Source organism: Castanea sativa, chromosome 9 (assembly GCF_040712315.1).
Source record: "Castanea sativa cultivar Marrone di Chiusa Pesio chromosome 9, ASM4071231v1".
In the NCBI taxonomy this organism is placed as follows: Eukaryota; Viridiplantae; Streptophyta; class Magnoliopsida; order Fagales; family Fagaceae; genus Castanea; species Castanea sativa.
Window position 1 is genome coordinate 1,884,567 of NC_134021.1, and position 22,544 is coordinate 1,907,110.

General features: G+C 33.3%; 1 protein-coding gene across 1 annotated transcript; it reads left to right on the plus strand.

Annotated features, from left to right (window-relative positions):
* Positions 1–6,791: 6,791 nt before the first annotated feature.
* On the plus strand, positions 6,792–12,531 carry LOC142610529 (ras-related protein RABE1c-like). Its single transcript, XM_075782348.1, has 9 exons — positions 6,792–6,969; positions 7,085–7,188; positions 10,170–10,242; positions 10,338–10,438; positions 11,159–11,224; positions 11,457–11,554; positions 11,700–11,762; positions 11,860–11,952; positions 12,250–12,531. The coding sequence occupies exons 2-9, from the start codon at positions 7,116–7,118 to the stop codon at positions 12,331–12,333; spliced, it is 651 nt and encodes a 216-aa protein (XP_075638463.1). The 5' UTR covers positions 6,792–6,969; positions 7,085–7,115; the 3' UTR covers positions 12,334–12,531.
* Positions 12,532–22,544: the final 10,013 nt, after the last annotated feature.

Sequence of the window (22,544 nt, forward strand, 5' to 3'; positions counted from 1 at the left end):
AGATTGCCACTTTGTAAATTACTACATCTTATTCATAAACTTATCTCAAGAGAATATTTTATATCCCCATCAAGAGACTATGAATTCCATCTTGAGAATATATGTTCCATCAACACTAAATATGGTTGCCCAACATACTGAGGTTTTGACCGTCACTTTAGATTTTACTCCTGATATATCTAAGCAACCTACACGTCATGATCAAGTCCAATATTCTCTCAGAATTAAGAGTTTATGCAAATAGAAGTCGTGAAATTTATTACTCATTTGACAGTCGTTAGGAGAATAATAAATCTCACAGCGGTCCTGTTTAATATGTCTTAACTCTTAAAACATATCAACATATCAATTAGAAGTCTCCACTTCCATGATCAAGACAAATCATCTTAGTTGATACGTTATAGTCTTCACAGATGAAATGCCCAATTTCATCACTGACTACGAATTATAAATTCTGAGTTTACAAAGAACTTACGATTTACATCTTCTGTGACTTTTCACATAAATCACATACAATGCATCTCATGGACTATATGATAATGTCCCATATTCATGTTACCATTATTTTAGATAATAATAAAATAACTTTATCAATCACAATATTAAGTCATACATCATGTCATACATAATATCATACATAGTATCATACAATAGGATTTAAGGGCACTAATCCTAACAGTAAAATAAAAAACAACCATTTAAACTCAAAATAAAAAATTCGAATCTCTCTCTCTCTCCCCCTCTCTCTCCAGTTTTCACTTTTCACTTTTCAAGCTCTCTCCAGTCTACACACTCCTCTCCAGCCGTCTCTGTCATCACCATGTCGCTACCTCACTTTCTTTCCTCTGTGGTCAAAATGAGTTTAGCTTAGTATATTTTCTTCCTTTCTCATCTCTCTTTTTCATTGTTTTGAGATATGAGTTTATCATTTGTTCAAATCACTTAAAACTCAACACATTTATAGTTATTGATTTGATTTGTTTGGTCATAAATTTAAGTTATTACTTATCAAACTCGAAACACTAACTTAAAATTTTGAAACATTTACGCATTTTTATTTTGTTTATATGATTTGTATTTTATTGATCATTTGTTTGATTCATTTTATTAATATATGTTTGATTCATTTTATTAATATTTGTTTGATTCATTTTGTTGCCCAATTTGTAGCCCAGACTCGTCAAATCGACAATTTTGACTTACCCAACCGATGACCCAAAACGTTGGGTTGGACCAGTATGTTTGGTTGAGTACGAGTCTAATTTTCAGTCACCTGACTCAATCAAGTTGAGTATAGGTCAGCTCCAAACCCAACCCGATTTGTGAACAGCTCTAGGTGCAGCCCAAAGGCTTTTGGTATAGTAATAGGCCTATCCAAGCAAAAAGTAAAGGCTGCACCATAGCAAGAACAAAATCAAGGCTCAAGGAAACATTTTGTGATGATTAGTAAATACAAGGATAACTCTATTACAGCAAACACAAATAATAAAATAGTCCAGTGGTAGAGTAAAATTAGACTGATGGTCCAAAGGTCAATTATTGAACAAATTCAGATAAGTGTCCACATCAGAAAATTATTATGTTCCTTGATCAAGAGGGTCTTGAGTACTTTTTCCTACTACCATATCAACATGAGAGAAAAGATCTATTGTCACAAATACATTATATCATTCAATGGAAAAAAAGGCCAAAACTAGAGGTTCCATGACTATATAATAAAAAAAGAAAGAGGGCTATTTAGTATGGAATGAAGGGAGAAAGAGAGAGTCCAGCTTAATGCAGCAAATATTTAACCAGTATTCTTATGGAATGCATAATGGGTGGTGAAGGCTACTTTCAAGTGAGTTGGTGAATACATGTATGATGATACAGAAAGGAAGAGGCAGAGAGTCTTAACTATTTTTGGCCATTGGTGATGAAAGGCTGCTTATAACTAATTGGGGAATATTTATGGTGATGGGATTTGTTAAAAGGGAAAGGAATGTGTTGTGGATAGGTGAATATGGATTTTTATGAACTGCGAGAGGTTATTTATGGGTTGGAAGTGCTGATCTACAAGCTAAAGGAGGGCTTATTTTAAACAAGGGGTTTGAAATAACAAGAACGACATCTAATTTAAGGGAGGTTGGTCTATATTGGGAGAGTTAATGGGGGGTTTTCTTTTTTAGTGGACATTAGGGGGCAATTAGTAAGGGTTAAAAAATATTGTGTTTGATTAGCAAGAAGAGTGTTATAGTATTTAACCTATAATTTCCTTTTGGGATTTCTTTCTCTTTAAAATAATATTAGCTGGAGGTAAATATTTTGCTAATCTTGCATTAAATATTGAGATTCTAGGGGATTGATTACAACCAATAAGGTTAAGGCAAGTATTAAGATTAGAATTTTGGTTGTTGCAACTGAGATTTGAGCCTCAAAGATTAGGACTTGTCACCCCAAGCTAGGAGTCAAGTTTTTAGCCTACTTTAAAGGGTTCTGTTAGGGATCTCTTTATGCCTTCCAACCACATTTCCCTAAATTTCTCATTTTGGGGTTCATGGGCTTGTAACTTGAATTGATTCTTAGACATATTTGGCACTTAGAGAGTTGGTTTGCTAGACCTTGAGTAATTCAGTCATGGTCTCCTTCTACTGGAACTAGATCTTGGGGAAGAAGATGAACATTTTTATCCATCAGACTTTAGGTGCCAGCCCAACCCCTAGGTATTGTTCACGTCAGGAGTGCTAGTGGTAGCAGGACTGATGGGACATGTAGTTAGCTCTTAATTTGATTTGGGAGCTTGGTTCTTCTTGAGGAGCTATCCAATTGAGTCTCGTTAGAGATGAACTGAAGGGAAGCTATCCAGCTAGCTTAGCTACTTGCCTTAGACTATTTTGGTTGGGATTTTGGGTTGGGCTTGGCCTTGAGGGCTGAGCACTTCAACCTTGCCTTACTTTTGTGGTTCTCTCCACCCGGGCTTGTTCCTTTTCCATCGCTTCTTGGGTCCTACAATATGGAAAATGTTGCCACGTATTGCTATGGGTTTTTTTTATTTTATTTTATTTTATTTTTTAACTCCTCGTGGGTTTTTATTGTTAGTAAAAATATAATGTATTCTTTGGTTAATGAATATTTGTAATTTGCTTTGGGTAATAATTTGCAAGGCTTTAAAATAATAGCTTTTGACATAAGCTTAATTATTTCAAAATGTTTCATAAATATTATTTACTATAAGATTTTTAAATAATGACCTCTATGGTTCTTTTGGGACTAACATTTGACACGAGTCTTAACAAAGGCAATATCTATGGGCTTAAAATAAGACTCACTAAACATGAAGTTCTCATGAGCTTTTAATAAATGATGGATTTGTAGGATGAATAATTACCATGGTATTGAAAGTTAAAAATTATGAATATAAGATAAGGGCAAGACTTAGGTACAATACTTAGGTGTTGTTTCTTAGGTTTCCTAGTTAAGATTATGCCATATGAATTTTTTCTCATGGAATGAAAGTGTTTTTTTAAAAAAAAAAAAAAAATTAAATAGCCACATAGCTGATTCTACCTTGGTTTTTTGATAAAATAGTGTCAAGTGGTTAGTTTGGACTTTTGATGTTACTAATAAGAACTGGGATTTGATGGTGCCATGTTGCAATGTGCTTTGATAGTGCTAATAAGAATTGAGCTTTTCGTGTTGCTAATAAGAATTGGACTTTGATGGTGGCATGTGATAATGGGCTTTGATAGTGCCAATAAGAATTGAGTTTTTGATAGTGCTAATATGAATTGGGCTTTTATAGATATTTTCCATTGAGCTTGAACCATGGGCTTTGATTATATGATTTGAATCCTATTGATAAAATAATTTGGCCATGAGTTTGAACCATGAGCTTTGTTAAATAATGATAATAGAATTAAATAGGATGCAAAATATTGGGCTTTTTGTAATGTTTTATATTTGTAACCCAATCTAGTGATGTGATTAAAAATATTTATGGGCTAATTTGATAATGGGATGTGGGTTCCAGTTAGCTTAGCTGGTAAAGCCTCTGATGATTGTATATTTATGGAGGCTTAGTGTTCGTATGTGTAAAGCGGCTGCATTTGCGTTTGTTTCCCTTGCGTTTTTTTTGGCTGGTCCATGGCACTGTTCATGGACTAGCCAAGTAGTAAAAACAAGTGAATAGCAATTTGTAGTAATAAAAAATATTTTGCTACAGTGTTTTCAGTAATAAGTTTTCAGTTTTCAACAAAATAAGCGGTATCCAAACACACACTTGATAATAAATTATTGATGATATTTGGGTTTTTTTAAAATTTTTTATTTATTTATTTTTTATGTGTGAATGGGAAATGTTAATATCGAATAAAAATAAAACATGTGGCGGGTATGGAAGTGTGTACCTTAACAACTATATATATATATATATATATATATATTGTAGTAATGAAACTATTCTCACCTTAATATATTTATAAATGCATCAATGTACTTGTTTATTCCATTCAATATTGTAGTAATGAAACTATTCTCACCTTAATATATTTATAAATGCATCAATGTACTTGTTTATTCCATTCAATACTAGTTACTCAATGGTTCTTATCAAAAGAAAAAAAAAAAGTTGCTCAATAGTTACACACCGAGAGAAAGAAATCAAAAAGGAAATCATCACCATTCGAAGGTAGGTTCAGTCGACTATGCCTAATGTTGGCATACACTATGAGATGGTATTTTACCTCGTAACAAAATATAAATACAAATTTTGAAAGTGGGATTAGATGCAAAAGTTGTTGGTACTTTACAGGTTAAGCAGGTTACATATATATTTTTTGGTATTTTGCAGGTTAAGCAGTGGAGTTTAATTTGCCAGTAGATTTTTTTTTTTTTTTTTTCCTGCTCAATGATAAGAGTTTGAAGGATAGTTTTTTCTTGTTTTAATTATTTCTAATACTTGGGTCTGTGACTGACTTTCTTAGGAGGATTATAATTCCAATCTCACTGAGTGAAAGTTTTTAACTGATATTGCAATTCTTTTTCCTTTTTCTTGATGGCTTATTTAATTTTTGATCATTCTACTTTTGCAACCTTAATAATGAATTCACAGGCTAATCTGGCAATGCCTTTTATTGGATTGGGGCAAGAATATAACCATGTGTGACATGAATATGGTTGTAGAGGGATTGCAATACAGGTTCAGCTCTCTTCTCCTAGATTGGACTTTTTGGGAATTACACGGAATTAACATTATATTTCTTAATTTGTGTCATTATTTGTGAACTTGGATTGTTACTGATTGATATTGCTGTCATAAAATATTTGGCAATGGAGAAGATGAGGGCTTTCAGGGTTAGAGTAATTTATCCTTATAATTTATGGTTTCAACTGAAATATTGTTGTTCTTTGTTAGCTGCTCTATTTCTAGTTTGGATTGTTACATAGTCTCTATGCAAGAAGCAAGAATTTTTTTTGGGTGCTTCATAGCTTCAGCTGCTGAGTTTGGTGATAAACTCTCTTTTTTTGTTGCTTTAATTCTGTCTAATACATGGGTTTGTGACTGAATAGGTTTCATTTTCGAGAAGGTTTATAATGTTTCCTGTTTTACTTTTTTCTTATACTTGACTACCCTCCCTTTGGAGGATTATATATAGATGCAAAAGTTGTTGGACTTGATGTCACAAAATTGTAGAACAACAACATTACATCACGACTTGTTGCTGATTTTACTTTTATGTGGCGTTTGGTACGGGGTAATATTTTAGGATTCCCAGGAATGTTTAAAGATTCCTATGTTTGGTTGCAAATCACGCTAAGGAATCAGATGCCAGAGGAATCTGGATTCCCCTCTCAGTAGGAATGTGGATTCCCTTTAAAACAGGTGGGAATCCAGATTCTCAAGCTTAAAGGAAATTGTATTTTTTATAAATTGACAATTTTAACTCTTTTTCATTATCATTTAAGCAATTAACATAAAATATAAAACAAATTATTTTGGATTAAACTCTTTTAAAATTATTATTAAGAATAAAAGCATTTGAGAATTTAAATAGTTATTTTTGTATTGTACCTGTCATTTTGAAATATTAGACTATAATTTTAATGAATTTTTCATAATTAATAGTTTATATTTGGTTTTTCATTATTTATTTAGAGGGAGATTTTTTTTTTTAAGAACTTGGTAGTTCACAATCAAATCTAAGGATAGAATAGGAAAAATAAATAATTCATTTAAGATTCCTGGGAATAATAAAGCGTTATCATCTCACATTCCTAATCTTAAGATATTCCCAATGAAACCAAACATTGGAATAGTATATTCTTAGGAATGTGATTAATCACATTCCTAGATAGATGAAGTAATGTGGATTTCAAACGCCACATTAGGGAAGCTAATAAGCCGCTTACTTCTGATACATATTTTTTTATGTACATATATTTTTACAAAATAACAATAACGTTATTAGAAATCTCCTACCAAATGGGCGGTACCCGCAGTAATTACGTGATGTAAGTATGCCGACTGAGGTTATATTTATTTTTTTATTTAAAGTAATAGTGAGGTGTTAGAAGAGATTTTGAACAATAAAAACAAAAAAAAGTCGTTGCTCATGCACTGGCATTTTCCACAAAGCAACCTGTAACCGGCTAAACCAGTGTCGTCAACGACGTCTTTCATCTCACCCCAGCGAATCAAAACATCGTCGTTTCATTAATCCCTCAAATCTACTATCGCGCGTCTGATCGATCCAGATCTCAATGCGTTCGCAATCCAACGGCTCAAAAGTCCCCTCTCATAACTTACTAGTAATAACGCGCCTTTTCGAAACTTATTCTTCTCTCCTCGAAAAACCATTATTCTCAACGGCCGACCGGTGCTGACGTCTCACGACGCTTCGTTTCCTCTTTTCTCTCAAAAAAAAAAAACTTCGAATCTCTCTCTTTCTCTCTCTCTCTCTCTCTCTCACTCTTCCCTCTGATTCTGATCTGGTATTTCCTTTTCACAAATCCTCCAAATTATCCTCTCAAATTTTTTTTTTAAATTTCAAATTTTAAATTCATTTTTATTTTATTTTATTAATCAATCGGTGTCGTTTTCCTCTAGGGTTTTTCTTCTTTGGTGATAGAATTTTTCAATGGCTGCTCCACCTGCAAGAGCTCGAGCCGATTACGATTACCTCATAAAGCTCCTTCTGATCGGCGATAGCGGTACGATTTTACTTTTTTGCCCTTTCAAAAAATCTACAATTTCCTTTACTTGATTTGATCGTTTATTAGGCCTGATTCGATTGTAGTTTTATGTTACTTTGAGCTAAACATCAACGATTGGCTAAATTTTTAGTAGTTTTTATGAGGAAAATTAATGGTGGATCTTTTGGTATGTGGTGTGGAATGCATTTCAGATTTGATTGGTAATTGATTTATTAATTTAACTGATTGCTTATGAGTTTGGGATTATTCGAAAGTGAAATTCTGTATATGATGATTTTAGCGTGGTGTAATTGAAAATGGCGATATGTGTGTAAAACTTGTTATGCCAATGAGCAAATGAATTACTAGTAAAACTTGAAGATAGGTTTTGATCTAAGGGTTGTCGTTGGGAAGAAACTAAAGGAATGCCATTTATCTTGTTTTCCTCTGGAGTGTAAATGATGTTTTTGTCAAATTTTATGTCTTGAAAGTTCGATTTGGATTGCGCATTTTTTTTTGAGATTCTCCTACATCTGTTCTCTATGGGTTGGAGAAAACTCGTCGTCAGGTTTGGTTTTGGTTTTCCATTATCTGTCGGAATCCTGAATAATAATGTTTTCCTTTCTTCAATTTGTAACATGAACAAGTCATTTAAAATGAATTACCATCATCAAGCACCGTACAACTCTCTTGTAAAAATTGGATCTCATTGCATCTCTTGAATTTAGTCGAATTGAGTCTTGCTCTATAAATTCTTCCCAAATACATAGGTGACCAATTAGACTTTAAGAGTCCCAGTGATCAGTGATGCCTCCATACACTCTATTCACTCCCCACACAGGTTCTCAACTCACAAGCTCAAAATAGCATAAGCAAACAATGGCAACACACGCACACACACCCAAAGAGAGAGACCAAATAGAAAATCATCACCGTCTGTGGGTAGGTTTGGTTGACTAGGCCTAGAGTCGGTAGACAGTGTGGGATGGTCTTTACTATGTAACAAACTGAAATTACAAACTGTGAAAGTATGCAAAAGTTTTTGTGGACTTGACATTGCAAAATTCTAGCACTAACAACGTTACTTCTTCGCCTATTGCTGATTTTGGCAAAGCTAATACGCCGCATACCTCTAACAAGGGTGAAACACTACTTTTCAAAAAGTCAACAAGTGTGCTGATGCGCGGAGGAGGGTGAAACTATAGCAAGATTTTGCATTATTTGAGCACCCTTGTTCAAATGTTTTAATTTTATCGCTTTTAAATTTAGACTAAATGGACATGTATTTTAACCTCAAGAGGTAGGGTTAGTGGATCTTAAGGCTTTATAAGATTCATGAAGTATTGGGTTCAAAATCTTTAGCTAGAATTTTAGGGGCACCCGTAAGGAATTACTCCTTGAAATTACTTGATGTATATGGGACACGGAGGGATTGCGTACACTGGGGGGAAATAATCAAGTGTTTGAAGAGATCAGGACAACATCGTTAGTATTAAAAGAAAAAAAAAATTGTTGGACCAGTATTTTCCACAACTTATAAGAATAAAGATTCTCATGATTATTAAAAACTATGCTGATGGAAGAATTATTAGAAAGCACTTCTTTACAAGCATAAGTGTCCATCATCACTTAAATTTTTATCTTTGAGAACACTAGTGGGTTATTCAAATAAACATGTGTACACAACCATTCCTTGTCCAAAAGAACACTCTTAGGACTTGTATCAAACATGTGGTGTGCATCAATCTCTTGGATAGTTTCTTTAATATGTATTGATGTACTTGCCTCAACATCACCCATTATCAAAGTAGGCATCATAATCCGGTGGAGAATCCTAGTCTGTGGCACCTTCTCTTTCTAAAAGTTCATCATCCAATTCAAATATTCACACCAACCTATCCTTCAATCTGCCTCTTGCCACATATTTTATGGGTCCAGCATCATGAAAAGAGTTTTCTTCTCTATTATCATTCTCATCTTCAAGACCACATATTGTTATGTCCTAGGAGTTGCAGTTGCCTCTTGGAATCTCCATATAGGCTACTGTTGGTTCCCATTGCTGAAGAACTTGTACAACTTGCAAAAAATCTTCAATCATGCGCCTCTTCTCAGCATCTCTGTTTGCTGGCCTTGATTTCCTCTACCCCAAGATCTCTACCACTTAAAGTTGAGAGTTCAGACCTTCGACCCAAATCTGAATTTTGTCACTTAAATCTAGGATCTTTTGCTTTAATCCACTTGATGTGGTGAGGAGAATTTAGGTCTAGTGTAGAAGAAGGGTTGGAGAAAAGGTTGCTTACAATGACTCAAGAGGCTATTTATAAAGGTCTTTATTACTAAATCTAACAATTTAATCCCAACTTTATTATAGGTTATATTACTTACATGCCAGTTGTGGGTTCTAGTTAGCTAGACTAATAAAGTCTCTTGTCATCGAATACGGGACCTGAGTTCGAATCCCATCTGCATCAAAAACCAATTGGTGTCTTGCTTTGATGATTGAGAGCAATGATTATAGAGTGGACACCATAGGCTTGAATCTTAGCATGTCTATAAAAAAATGTTACATGCCAATCACATCACCTTTTTAAATTTTAAAGACATAAGAATTAAATAAAACATAACATAAAGAAATAAAATACAATGGACTAATGGACCTTTCCTTCCTTGTTGGCTTAAATTCTCCTACATTACTATCACTAAAGGTCACCTGAATTTAGTGCTAGCTTGTAACGTGGGACTAGAAACAATGTCAAGAGCTTTGTAGCTTAACTGACATCTCCTAGTGTTTCCCACATAGACATCCAGGGTTCAAATCCCTCCGTTCCCAATAACTATTGTATCATCGAAAAAAAAAGTGGGACTAGAAAGAGTGATGTTATAATCACTAGAGGCCTCTCATTTTTATATATATAATTTTTTTGAGATATACCTTGTATCTTGTATATATTGAATTAGGATGCTGAATACTTCTACTGTACCTGTATTTGACACGGCAGGTGTGGGTAAGAGTTGCCTCCTCTTGCGGTTCTCAGATGGGTCGTTTACTACTAGTTTTATTACAACTATTGGGTAAGTGATTTTATAAGCCAGTATATACTGGGAATTTTCTTTTTGTTGCTCCATGATCAGTTTCTAATGTCACTGGCTTTGGTTATCTTTTACAGTATTGATTTTAAGATAAGGACCATAGAGCTTGATGGCAAAAGAATCAAACTACAAATTTGGGATACTGCTGGCCAGGAGCGGTTTCGAACAATTACAACTGGTTAGTATCTGGCCTTGAAGGTGATATCAATTGGGGTTGTAAATGTACTATTTATTTAAAATTTATGGTATTGCACACATTATGGGTCATGCAGTTTTGTGTTGCATTGTTTGGAGTTGTCATAAGTTTTAAAAAATTTGTGTTTGTTATCTTTGGCACAAAGGTGAATGAGAAAACTCACAATTGTGGGTGTTTTTGTATGTATTGGAGCATGTTTTTATAGAGGAGTAACATATAGTGTATGATATAACTAACAGGAGCTTAAATAGTTTGCATAATCAATCAAATCGGAGTTGCAGTAAGGATTAACAGGCTGACATTTTAGCTGGTGTCTCCTGCCAAAAGCAGGAGCACGAAGGCATGGCATGTATGGATTTACTGTAAAGTACTTGAGCCTCTTGACTTGGTGGTATCATTGAGGGGTAAATATATATGATTTGCTCAATTTTAGCAGAGCTGTGTTTGCTCAGATATTATACTGTTTTAATATAGTTTAATTTTTATTTTTTTTTTAATTTTTTATAAATTTTAAAATTTAAAATTATAATTTATTCAAGAGTAATACTTGCTGAGCTTTGTTTTAATTGATAAATATTTATGTTTGATTACCATCCAAGTGTTGCTTTGCCAAATTTCAAGTGTAAGAAGCTTTCAGCCAAAAAAAAAGATAAGAAAAGGAAGTGTTTTAGAAGCTTGATCAAGTATTGCTATCTTCTGCAGCTTACTACCGTGGAGCCATGGGCATTTTGCTTGTTTATGATGTCACTGACGAGTCATCTTTTAACAGTAATGTCTTCCTTTACTCTTGTTATTTGAAGTTGGAATCCTGTGATTATATTGATCACTCTTCTGCTTAACTGTATTTCATAGAGCAGACTAGATTTTTTGTGTTGCTATAATTGTGACACTTGATATCTTGAGGAGCTTCATTGCTTGGATGGAGTTCTTTTCAATCAATGGTGAATATTAACTTTTCTGAATATAAATGTTAATCAAACTGATTTATTTTTACATTCAGACATTAGGAATTGGATTCGTAACATTGAACAGCATGCTTCTGACAATGTCAACAAGATACTGGTTGGTAACAAGGCTGACATGGATGAAAGCAAAAGGGTCTGTCCTCCTCTGTGTGTGTAGGTGTGTGTGTGTGTGTGCATGTGCCTTCACATGCATGCATATGCAGGTGTGCGCATGCATACGTGCATCAGTTTTCCTTTGGTTATTACTTATGTTGACTTGATGATGACCTTATTTTCAGGCTGTTCCTACCTCAAAGGGTCAAGCTCTTGCTGATGAATATGGTATCAAGTTCTTTGAGACTGTGAGTAAACTTTGTTGCTTATATTGAGCTTACAGTACTAGTTGGATTTTTCTTTCTTTCTTCTTTCTTTTTATGTTGTGAAGCCTGTGAATTACAGAGTGCAAAGACAAATTTAAACGTCGAAGAGGTTTTCTTTTCAATAGCTAGGGATATTAAGCAAAGGCTGGCGGATACTGACACAAGGGCTGAGGTATAAGTATAACTTGTTCAAACTTTGAAGTCATTAAGTGATAAAAATAAATAAATGTAAATGGGTTTTCTTCTTTGCATGGCTAAATTCTTGCGTATTTTATTTTTTAGGACTATCTCTATTTTCGAAGTATTTTACATTTAACTTGAAACCTACACCAACCCCAGGACCTGACATGAATATATATATATATATATATATATATATATATGTGTGTGTGTATGTATGTATGTATGTATGTATGTATGTCCTCTTGTAGCTTGTTCTAACAGAGTTTTAATTGTTGGATCTTCTCAGCCACAGACAATTAAGATTAACCAACCAGACCAGGCTGCAGGGGCTGCCCAAACTGCCCAAAGATCAGCTTGCTGTGGATCTTAAGCACATCGTCCTGAAGATGGGATCACAAGGATACATTTTCAAAACAACCAGTTTGATGGAAAAAACTAATTTTGTTATAAATGTCTTTGTTGCCTGTGTTGCCTCTCCCTGTTATTATTTTACGATCATTACTCATTTGGGTATGAATGGTAGATCCGCGTATTCTAAGATTAATTATATATTAGTTTGTTTTCCTTTTTCGGTTGTTGGTTTTTTTTTGTTTTTTTGGGAGCTTGATTGAATCTAATTTGTTCTTGTCAGATTGCCATTACGAATTCTGATGTTGAGAGTTGATTAGCAACAGCCTGCCTTTTTTTCTTCAGTTTTTTACATGATACCTGTGTGTTTAGGTTAGCTTATTTTCTTCGACTTATTTTGCATAAAAAATAGGGTAAATTTCACTAACCTACCTTGAGATTTAGGCTAATATCAATCAGGTTCAAGATATTTTAAAATTAGCCAAATTAGTCCCTAAACCCAAGTTAGCTCCTAACCACCCTTAAACCTGTTAGTTTGTACCCTATTTTCCTTGTCTCTCTAACTCGCTTCTCTGTCAGTCATTCCTCTCTTCTCTTTCTCTCAAGACAGCCAAAACAATAGACTATTCTCTTGTACAAAATCACATGAAACCAACGCAAAAATCATAAGATTTAGTTTTGAATCCATGAACATCCTCTGTCAAAAATAAAAAGCTTGAGTGAGGGAAAGTGTCAATTTCACCAAAAAAATTAAGATCTAAAATTATGTCATACCCATATTTCTCAAGCAGCCTACTGATATGAACAGGCTGGAATGTGTTCAAAGGTGGTGGAGCCTCAAATTTCCCATCATCTTCTAGTAGAAATAGAAGCTTATTTTTTACAAAATCACCACCTCACCACAATTGTTACAAAGCCCACTACCACAAACAAATCTTACATACACTCACTTAGACACATATACACAGATTCATATACATAGAGCATGCATAACATTTATATGAGCTGAACATCCAAACCCGTTTCAAAATCAACCCCAAAATCTCTTTTTCCCATCCCCAAAACGCCTAGTGCCCCAGTTTACAAACAAGTCAAAATCACTAAATCCCTAAAGCCAATAGAAAACCCAATTCCTAAATCAACCAATCACAAAACCAAAGACAAAAGGAGATTTTGGCCATAAACGACCGGAGGAAATAAAGAAGAGTATGAGAGAGATAGAGAGGAGAAAGCGGCGATTAGTGGTTGTGGTGGTGTTGTTGAGCTTAGCTACCATCTGTGGTGGTGTGGGCTTCATGGAGCTAAGGCTAAGCTTGAGAGAGATACCCATCGTGGTGGTAGTTCGTGGCGGCTATGGCCTGCTGGAAATAACCATGAGGTTTTGAGGGATTTGATCTAAGTTTAGGGTTAGGGAGGGGATGAGAAAAATTGAGATGAAAGGAGAGAGGGACGAGAGATATGAGAGAGTCTAAGAGAGGGGAGAGAGGCTTAAATGACTAACAAGGCATTAGCGGCGTTTTGAACCAAGTTGGGTTTGGGGATGAAGTTGGTTAGTTTTGAAATGTTTTGGAATTCCTTAGCATTAGCCCAAACCTCAAGGTAGGTAAGTGAAATTTACCCTAAAAAATAAGTTGGGTGAAAATAAAATTGTACATTTATACATAGAGAAAAGTGAGCGTTTAAAAAATCGTAGACACCAAAGTCAAATGGGGGTATTTATTTTTATTTATATGTTTTTTTATTCTTTAAGATTAGCCAAATTAGAACTAAAAGATTCTATTGTTGTAAGTTAGGAAAGAATTCTTCAAAAAAAAAAAAAAAATGTTAGGAAAGAAAGTTGCCTCATCGCTAAAGAAATTCTTTCCTAAGTAACAACTTCTGTTTCGTTTGATTGATTCAGATGGATGCAAGGTAACCTATAAATAGAAGTGTGGGTTTTTCTGGTAGCAACAAACCGACATTTAGCATATCTGATTGGACAAAATTTTTCGTTGAAATTGATTTGGAGCTTCTCCAATATATTATATGACGATTAACAAAACTATTTATATGTATTAAATTACTTAATGCATTAAATATGTCATATAATTAAAAGCACATCAATTGAATTGTCATACATTGGGTTAAAGAAATTTTTCTTCAAATCAGTCTGGAAGTAAATTAGGCAAATTCTGATCAGTTAGGATGGGGTTTAATTCACCCTATGTAGGAAATAAGTGGACTTCGAGCTTAGCAAAAAAAAAAAAAACCAAATGATGATTTCTAAATCCTAATCCTATATATTTATCTTCCTAACTCAAAAGCACATGTAGCGTGACCAACAAGTGGCCAAGAGCATTATAGTTTAATTGGTTGATACTTTTTGGTGTTTTCATTGGAGACATTAAGAGCATTCACAATGATGGTGGTATACTTAATTTTTTTTTGCTAATGAGCTATAGTAAACTATTTTCTATGACAGTCTATTGTAGCTCAAAAGTTATAAAATAATGTTCTCTCTCTCTCTCTCTCTCTCTCTCTCTCTCCACAATTGACTGCCCTTTCGCCCAACCACTCCATTGAAACACACCGTCGTCCCACTTATATCTCTTGTGGTTGTCTCTTGGTCTCATCTCTTACCTCTATCTCTTCACCTCACCCGTCTCTCTCTATTCCTCCTCTCACCACCACTTCGCTACCACCATATCTCTTCTCTCTTTGTTGGGATTGAGATCGAAATTTTGGTATGTATATTTTGTGATTGGGCTTTTGTTTTGTGTGTGTTCATATGAGTTTTGTGGCTGTGGGTTTGATGGTAGTGGATTTTGACTGTGGGTTTTGTGGGTTTGGTTGTGGCGGTGGGTTATGGTTGTGATGGTGGGTTGTTGTGGCTGGTGGTGTGGTAACTAGTTGCTATAAGGATTTTTGTGGTGGTTGTTTTTTATTTATTTATTATTTTAATGAGTTGTTTATATTATTTTGAATAAAATATTATAAAAAATAGAACTTTTGATGTTAAATGTATTGTAAAGTGAGGTAGTAAAATAAATAAAGTAGTTTTTTGAGGTGTAAAAAACTAAATATTTTAGCAGCATTGCTGTAAATGCTCTAAGAGGTACAAATTCTCTCTTTCCATTTGTAACAATTGAATTATCAGCAAAAAAAGAAAAAAAGAAAAAAAAGAAGATTCATGCATTATATATTTATGCTTGTTCAAAGCGTTCTTAAGATCTTTTGAAGTGCCCTATGTACACTCGTTTTTAAGAATTAAGTATTCAAATACCAGTCAACCTAAATAATAAAGAATGATTTCAATGGTTTTGACAACAATGAAAGAAATCTTCAGGAGTAACTTCAATACAGTGTTTTCCAGTTTTGACAACAGTGAAAGCAATCTTCGATGTAGGAGTAACCTCAATACATAGTTTTCCGGTTTTGACAACAGTGAAAGTATACAGAGTTTTCTGGTTTTGACAATAATGAAAGCAATGTTCGATTCTGGAGTAACCTCAATAGAGTCACAATTTGGTGGGTAGGATTGGCATTTTCCTACAAGTATCCATGAATCTAATGAATACGTTTTAGCTGTTCACTTGAACTACATGAAATCTAGATTATTTATCTGTGATGGAGCTGCGCCATTGTTGATAATACAATGTTCATTAAAAGTGAGGTCGACAACAAAATGGGGTAGCGGACCATCCGATTAACTATAAAAAGTTTGATGCGTCTCAAAAGAAATCAGTTGATCATGTGAATATTTCTTTGTATCTTAGAAAGAAGAAAATTTAAAACAAATCATAGGGTGATAATTTGTTATTGGTGCTAATTTGAATTTACAACTTAGATAGCGTTTGGATAGGATTATCTTGCGTCTACGTTTTGTGTTTTTTCCATTTTTTTTTATCCACGCGCAACAGCTTTTAGGAGACAGTGTACTGTTCACGGGACCTACAACCACTTTATTCAGAAAAACTATTAAAAATGGGTCTCATGGTACTATTTACATATTTAAAAATTATTTTGCTACAGTATTTACAGTTTTCAGTTTTCAGTTTTCAGTAATAAGTTTAATCCAAACAGATCCTTAAATAACTTTTTTGCTCACTCATAATAACCAATAACAACCTACTACTTAAAATTTGTTATGAAAATATTATGGACATAACATTTCTCTTTTATGAATGAAAACCAAAGATCCAAAGTACTCATATTAGATTACTTAAAAAAAAAGTGATGTTGCCAAGAATTCATCTTTAGGAAGTCAAACTAACACATCTACTTACTACTTGCTTTATAGCCAAACTAAACCCAAAAGTTGATTAAATTGGAGATGGATAATGGAAACTAAAGACTCTTTCAATAGTGATCAAATTTCATTTGCTAGTATTGTTTTCATCCCTCACAACTTAAAAATGGTTATTTTTGGTGACGCTGTGGGACCCATGTGCAGTGAGTTGTAACGTCAAAACCACTACTCATTGATATTACCGATGATATTACTGTTGGCACACCTTGAAACAGCCATACACGAGCTTCGAAACTATACGGTTGTGAAACACACACTAGCAAATTCTCATCTTGTGAGTTGTGATTAAAATAAAAATAATGACTCTATAAACTAGTATAAACAAGTAAATAAGTAGTTGGTTTTTTAATCCTTACCCACCATTTGTCAAAATTAAAAAAGAAATGAATAATAATAACAACAACAACAATATATGTGAGCTTCAACTACTTCTATCCCTATCATTTTTTTAATTATAATTTGAAATATTGATAGAAAAAATAGGAAGAGTGCGTGCGTGCGTGGTAAAAGAGTAGGGAATTAACTTAGAAATAGATATAAAAGAGTAATTTGGCTTAAAGACCCTTTGGCTCTTATTTATCAGTTTGACCTTATTTTTCTATTGATTAAGAAAATTTTTTTTTTTGTTTGCCAAAGATTTTTAGTGGTATTGAATTTAAACATAAAAAATTCAAAATAAATACAAATTTTTAAAAAATATTCATTAAAATGTTTTAAAATATTTTTTTATACATATCCTATTTATAATCTAATTTTTTTATACATATTCTATTACTATCTCCTAAACACACTTATTTTTTATTCTTGAGTAATGTTATGTTCATAACATTTTCATAATAAATCATAAGTATCAAGTTGTACTAGTTCTAATAACAGCCTACCACATAAAATTTGTTGTGAAAATACTGTGAATGTATCATTTCTTTTTATTTTTCAACACTCTCACAGTTGCCACTGCTTTTTTCGTTTCTTATCTCTATTTCATTAGTAACAAAATCATTTAATTAATGAGGGAAAAACACCTTTGCCTGTGGCTCACCCTAGGCAGGTTCTATCAGCCCTAAAGAGGAAGCAGGGGGTGGCTAGTCTTAGGCGAGTTAGATAACCGCCTAAGGCCCTCAAATTTTAACAAATTAGGTTAGTTCTTTGATTCCCATAAAAAACTATAAAATAAATAAATTAAACCCTAAATTACAGCTAAAAAAATTAGGGAACAAATGTAAAGAAAAAAATCAAGAAAGAAGGCTTTTTTAATGTAAGAGTAATAAATTATACCCATAATATTAAAAAAAAAAAAAAATCTTTTGACCTAAGAGTTGAAATCTCTCTCTCTCTCTCTCTCTCTCTCTCTCTCAACAAAGGAGAACAAAACCAAAAAAAAAAAGAATCCCCCAAAACAAAAAAATCCCACCCAAAAAAGCTCATACCTCATTTTTTTTTTTTATTACACATCACTGGAAAAAGTTGCTTTAAAAAAAAAAAAAAACCTTTCTTTGCATTTGTTGTCGTTGATATGACTAAGCAGCATCGGTCGAACTCTCTAGTACGTTGTCATTCCTTTACATTCGAGACTTTAAGATTTTTTTTCATGTTTGTTTTGCTTTTTACAGTTTTGTTTGCTTCTTTAATTTAGTGCTACTTTTAGTCTTCACTTATCAGGTTTTTACCCGTAAAAGATGGGTAGTGGACCTCTTTTATTTGGTCCACACACTTATCCACTCGTTTCACCATATCTAACCCCTCCTTTCTTTTTTTCTTTTTTGGGTTCAAGCGAAATCCTTTGTCATTTTATTTATTTTTTAAATAATAAATTACGTTTTGTGAAAAATAAAGTATCAAATAAATAATTAATTAATTACTACTAAATATGATATTTATTATGATGTTGATGGTTTAGATTTATTTTCAGAGTTAAAATTTTTAAAAGAAGTTCTAAAAACATAAGAAAATAGCCTGTACTAAATTATATATATAAAAAAAACTTAGATTCTTTTCCAAATGCAATAGCTTAAGATCTTTTGAAATATAGAGTACACACACTTTTGTTTTAGGGATAAGTACCAAAAATAAAAGTAGTTTGGTCAACATTATTTAGTTTACAAGTATCAAATGAAGAACTGTCATTTTCCTACAAGTATCAAATGAAGAAGCTTCAGTTGTTCACCTTAACTACAAGAAGATATCTAGATTATTTATTCGTGGTGGAGAAATGCCATTTGTTGATATTAAAATTTTTAAAAATTATATAAAATGTGAGACAGACAACCAGACAAACAAATAAGGCAAGCCGACCATTTGATTAATTAACTATATATAACTATACATATATAGTGAACTCACAAAGTGATAATGTGAATATCTCTGTCACTAATCCTCAGTCAAAAAGATGAAGGAAAAAGAGAAAAGAGAGAAGAAAAAAAAAGGGAAAGGTGATGTTGTTGGTCTTGTTAAACCTTAGACTCTTTTGTGGCCCATTTATTATCAAATTTTTTTTTCATCATAATGCATGTTGTCGGTTTTTAAGTGGAGGCCAGCAAGTTGCATGTTACTATGATATCATAAAATATCTCTAGAAAAGGTATGATAGAGAAAATAGTGTGGGTCTATAAGTTTACACTAAAAAAAAGGGTAGAATAGAGAAAATATGTGGGGTCGATAAGTTTACACTAAATACCTTTTTTTTTTTTGTATTTAAAAAAGAAGAGGAAGAGGAAATGGCAACATTCGAAACACTGGAATGTTCATAGAAGGTAAATGATCATCTTGTGCAAACAATGAGAAATTGGGAATGTACAGGGACTCCCTTGTGAACCTAACTACTAGTTCGCAGGACATTCACATTCCTACTTTCTCTAGTTGGACAGACTCACAAGTCCAATTATTGTCCTACAGAGTGGAATGAAGATTCTAATATGGAGATTGACTGGGATTCCCAATTATGAATTATTATGTTATTCTACTATCTATTAGGAGGGGAAACAAAGGATCCATTATGTGGGTCTCCTTGCAAAAGAAAGTTGTCCTTCATTTCTAGTACCTTTTAATACTTTTTTTTAAGTGTATTTTGACTTCCTCGTGTTGTTGTGTGAGAGCTCCTTCGTGTATTGATTTAAAATGTGCCTACCATGTTTGCTACTTATTTGTGTTTTGTTTGGTTAGAACTAGTGAATTACCGATTGGCTTTATGGTAGATGCTATTACACATACAATAATACTCAATTCGATAGAATTATTTGATTTTAAAGGGTTTTTATTTTTATTTTTTAATTTATAATTTTGCACGCTGTAATGTAAAAAAAAGTTACAAACAATATATTACTGTAATGTTGACATTACAAAGTTTGGTTCATTTATCTATACACAACTTTGCATTAACGTAAGATTACCAAAACATTCTCATGAACATAAATTATTGTAATGTGATGACCTTATTAAATGTTTGTAATATTACATTCCTCACTCATGGGAATGACTAATACCAAGAAATCTCTAGAATTATCTAAAATCTTTAAAATGACTAAAAATACCCTCAAAGCCTCTCTAATGACAAAAAACCCAAAAACTCTAAAATGATTACCGTAGGAGTTCAATAGTAGTACCACTGCACATTCATCCTTGGTGCGATGGTCAATCCACAAGTATAAGTACTTGTGAAGTGTGGGGGCCAAGGACCAGGGTTCAAGCTAAGTCTCCATGAAAAAGCTTCACATACATATATCAGTGGCGACGCCACGTTTGGTTTAGGTGTCCCTGATCTGAAAAAAAAAATTTATATATAAAAATTTATTTATATTTATTTATTTTTCTACCTTTAAAAAATAATTAGTAACACCCTCAAATAAATTAAGAAGCTGCTTCTTCTTCAGAGCGAGGGAAAGAGATTTGAGCAATATGTTTAGGCTTTTTAGATAAGAAGATGAGAGGACAACTTTTTAAAAAGTTTGGTATAAATGTGGGTGGATATCCTTTGGCCACCTTGATGGTTAGGTGAAAGAGGCAGACCACTTTGCTTTTTTTTTTGATGAGAAATACATTTGTGATATGGCTTAAGTGGGTTTGAGTGGTCAATCAAAGGCAAAGAATCTGAGGCATATTTAGTGGAGGAGTTTGAGTAATGTTGTTTGAGTTTTTTTGAAATACGTGTGGGTGAAAAAATATGTGAAAATGCGTGAAATGTTGTTTAAAAACTGAAAATGCGTGTTTGAGTTGCTCTACCAAACGGGGCCTGAATTATTTGCACTTTGTACACCGGTAAGGTTATTGCAATATTCAAGAAAAACATAAAATATTTTTATAATAAATACAATTTTTTTAGAAGAAATATTTAGATGTGAAATTATATTAACATAGATCAAAAATTTTAAATTAAATAATGGTTTTGTTAAAAATATTAAAAATTATATATGATTTTCAAATGAACTTATAGTTTATTGTTTATTCTTTTGTTAGAATTATGGACAAATATTTGATAAGAAAACCACATATCCAAGGAACATCTTGGGAAAAATTCCTAGTGCCACCACTAACATATACACTTAGATTAAACTAGAGTAGAAATTCTATCTTGTATAAAAAAAAAAAAAAAAGAAGTTCAATAGTAGTGCTATTATATTTTTTTTTTTGGCTTCTTATGACCAATAATAAAGAAAGCGGCAAGCTCGCTAACCTTGATCCGGAAAGATCAATAAAAGTGACCTAGGATCGGAAAGATTGACTTCCATTTTCTAGTAGGAGTCTCCGTGCTATATATGGTACTATCAAACAAATCATACTATAGGTCTAGAGTTTGCACGATCTTCTTCAAGTATGGTATAAATTACCAAAATCTTGTTCCTGAGCTTCTAGATCTAGTATGTGAGGTAGTGCCTCTAGTTTGTCTAGTTTACCGGGCTACCTCTGCTATCTCCAAAAAATCTTTAAAATGACAAAAAATACTTTCAAAGCTTTAGAATGTGCTTCCAAGATAAAAGGGGGCTGTTTGGTAGTGTACTTTGAATAACAATTTTTAATATTTAAACAACATTATATGTATTTTCATACATTTTTTCACTTATACATATTTTCAAAAAGTACAAATAACGTTACTAGAATAACATTACCAAACGGACCCAAAATTCTAGTAATCTAAGATTACAGTGCAATCTAATATTATGCAAACCAAACATTCCCTCTACATTTCTAGTGTTTTTATTATTTCCTCTACATTTGTTGTATGGGGTTGATGTAAGGTTTAACTTATATTAAAATTTATTGCTTTGCACATTAAAAAAAAAAAAAATCGATTGAGGTACAAGGCCATATTCTCTTGTAACAAAACCAAAATTTTAGTTTTGAGGGGCCAAAGCATAGAAAAAAAACTTTAGAATTTAAGAATGAATATGATACTTGTGGGGTCATGGATTTTGGGATTTGGCCGCGAGCATGTGGGTTTGGCCGAGAAGCATGGGTGGTCCTAGTCCGAGGAGTACTATCTCCTCGGATAAAGCTAAAAATGTAAATCTAGTATAAATCCTAATGATCAAGGATGACCTTCCAAGAAGTTCTAATGATAGCAACGAGTATCATGAACGTACAAGAGGGATAAGGACTCAAAAATATCTAAGGGAAAGCTGCTATCACCGCATTAATGAGGAAGTGACCTCTGAACAGTATTATGGCAGCCTTACAGCCACCCCAGAAGACTTTTAGAGGGGGATGATGGGACAAATATCAGCATAAACCATCAACTGTCCACATGTAGTCCACATGTAGGGTAAGGATGAAGGGGGAGATGTAATATAAATAAGGGTAGAGATCCCAGAGAGAGGGGACGGAGAAAAGGAGAAGAGAAAGCACTGTAGCAACCTCAACAACTCCTGTAACCGTGGTCATCCAATATATGCTAGAACAGAGCTCCTCGGATTGTGCCGAGGACAAACTTTCTTGCACAAACCGGGTACAATTCA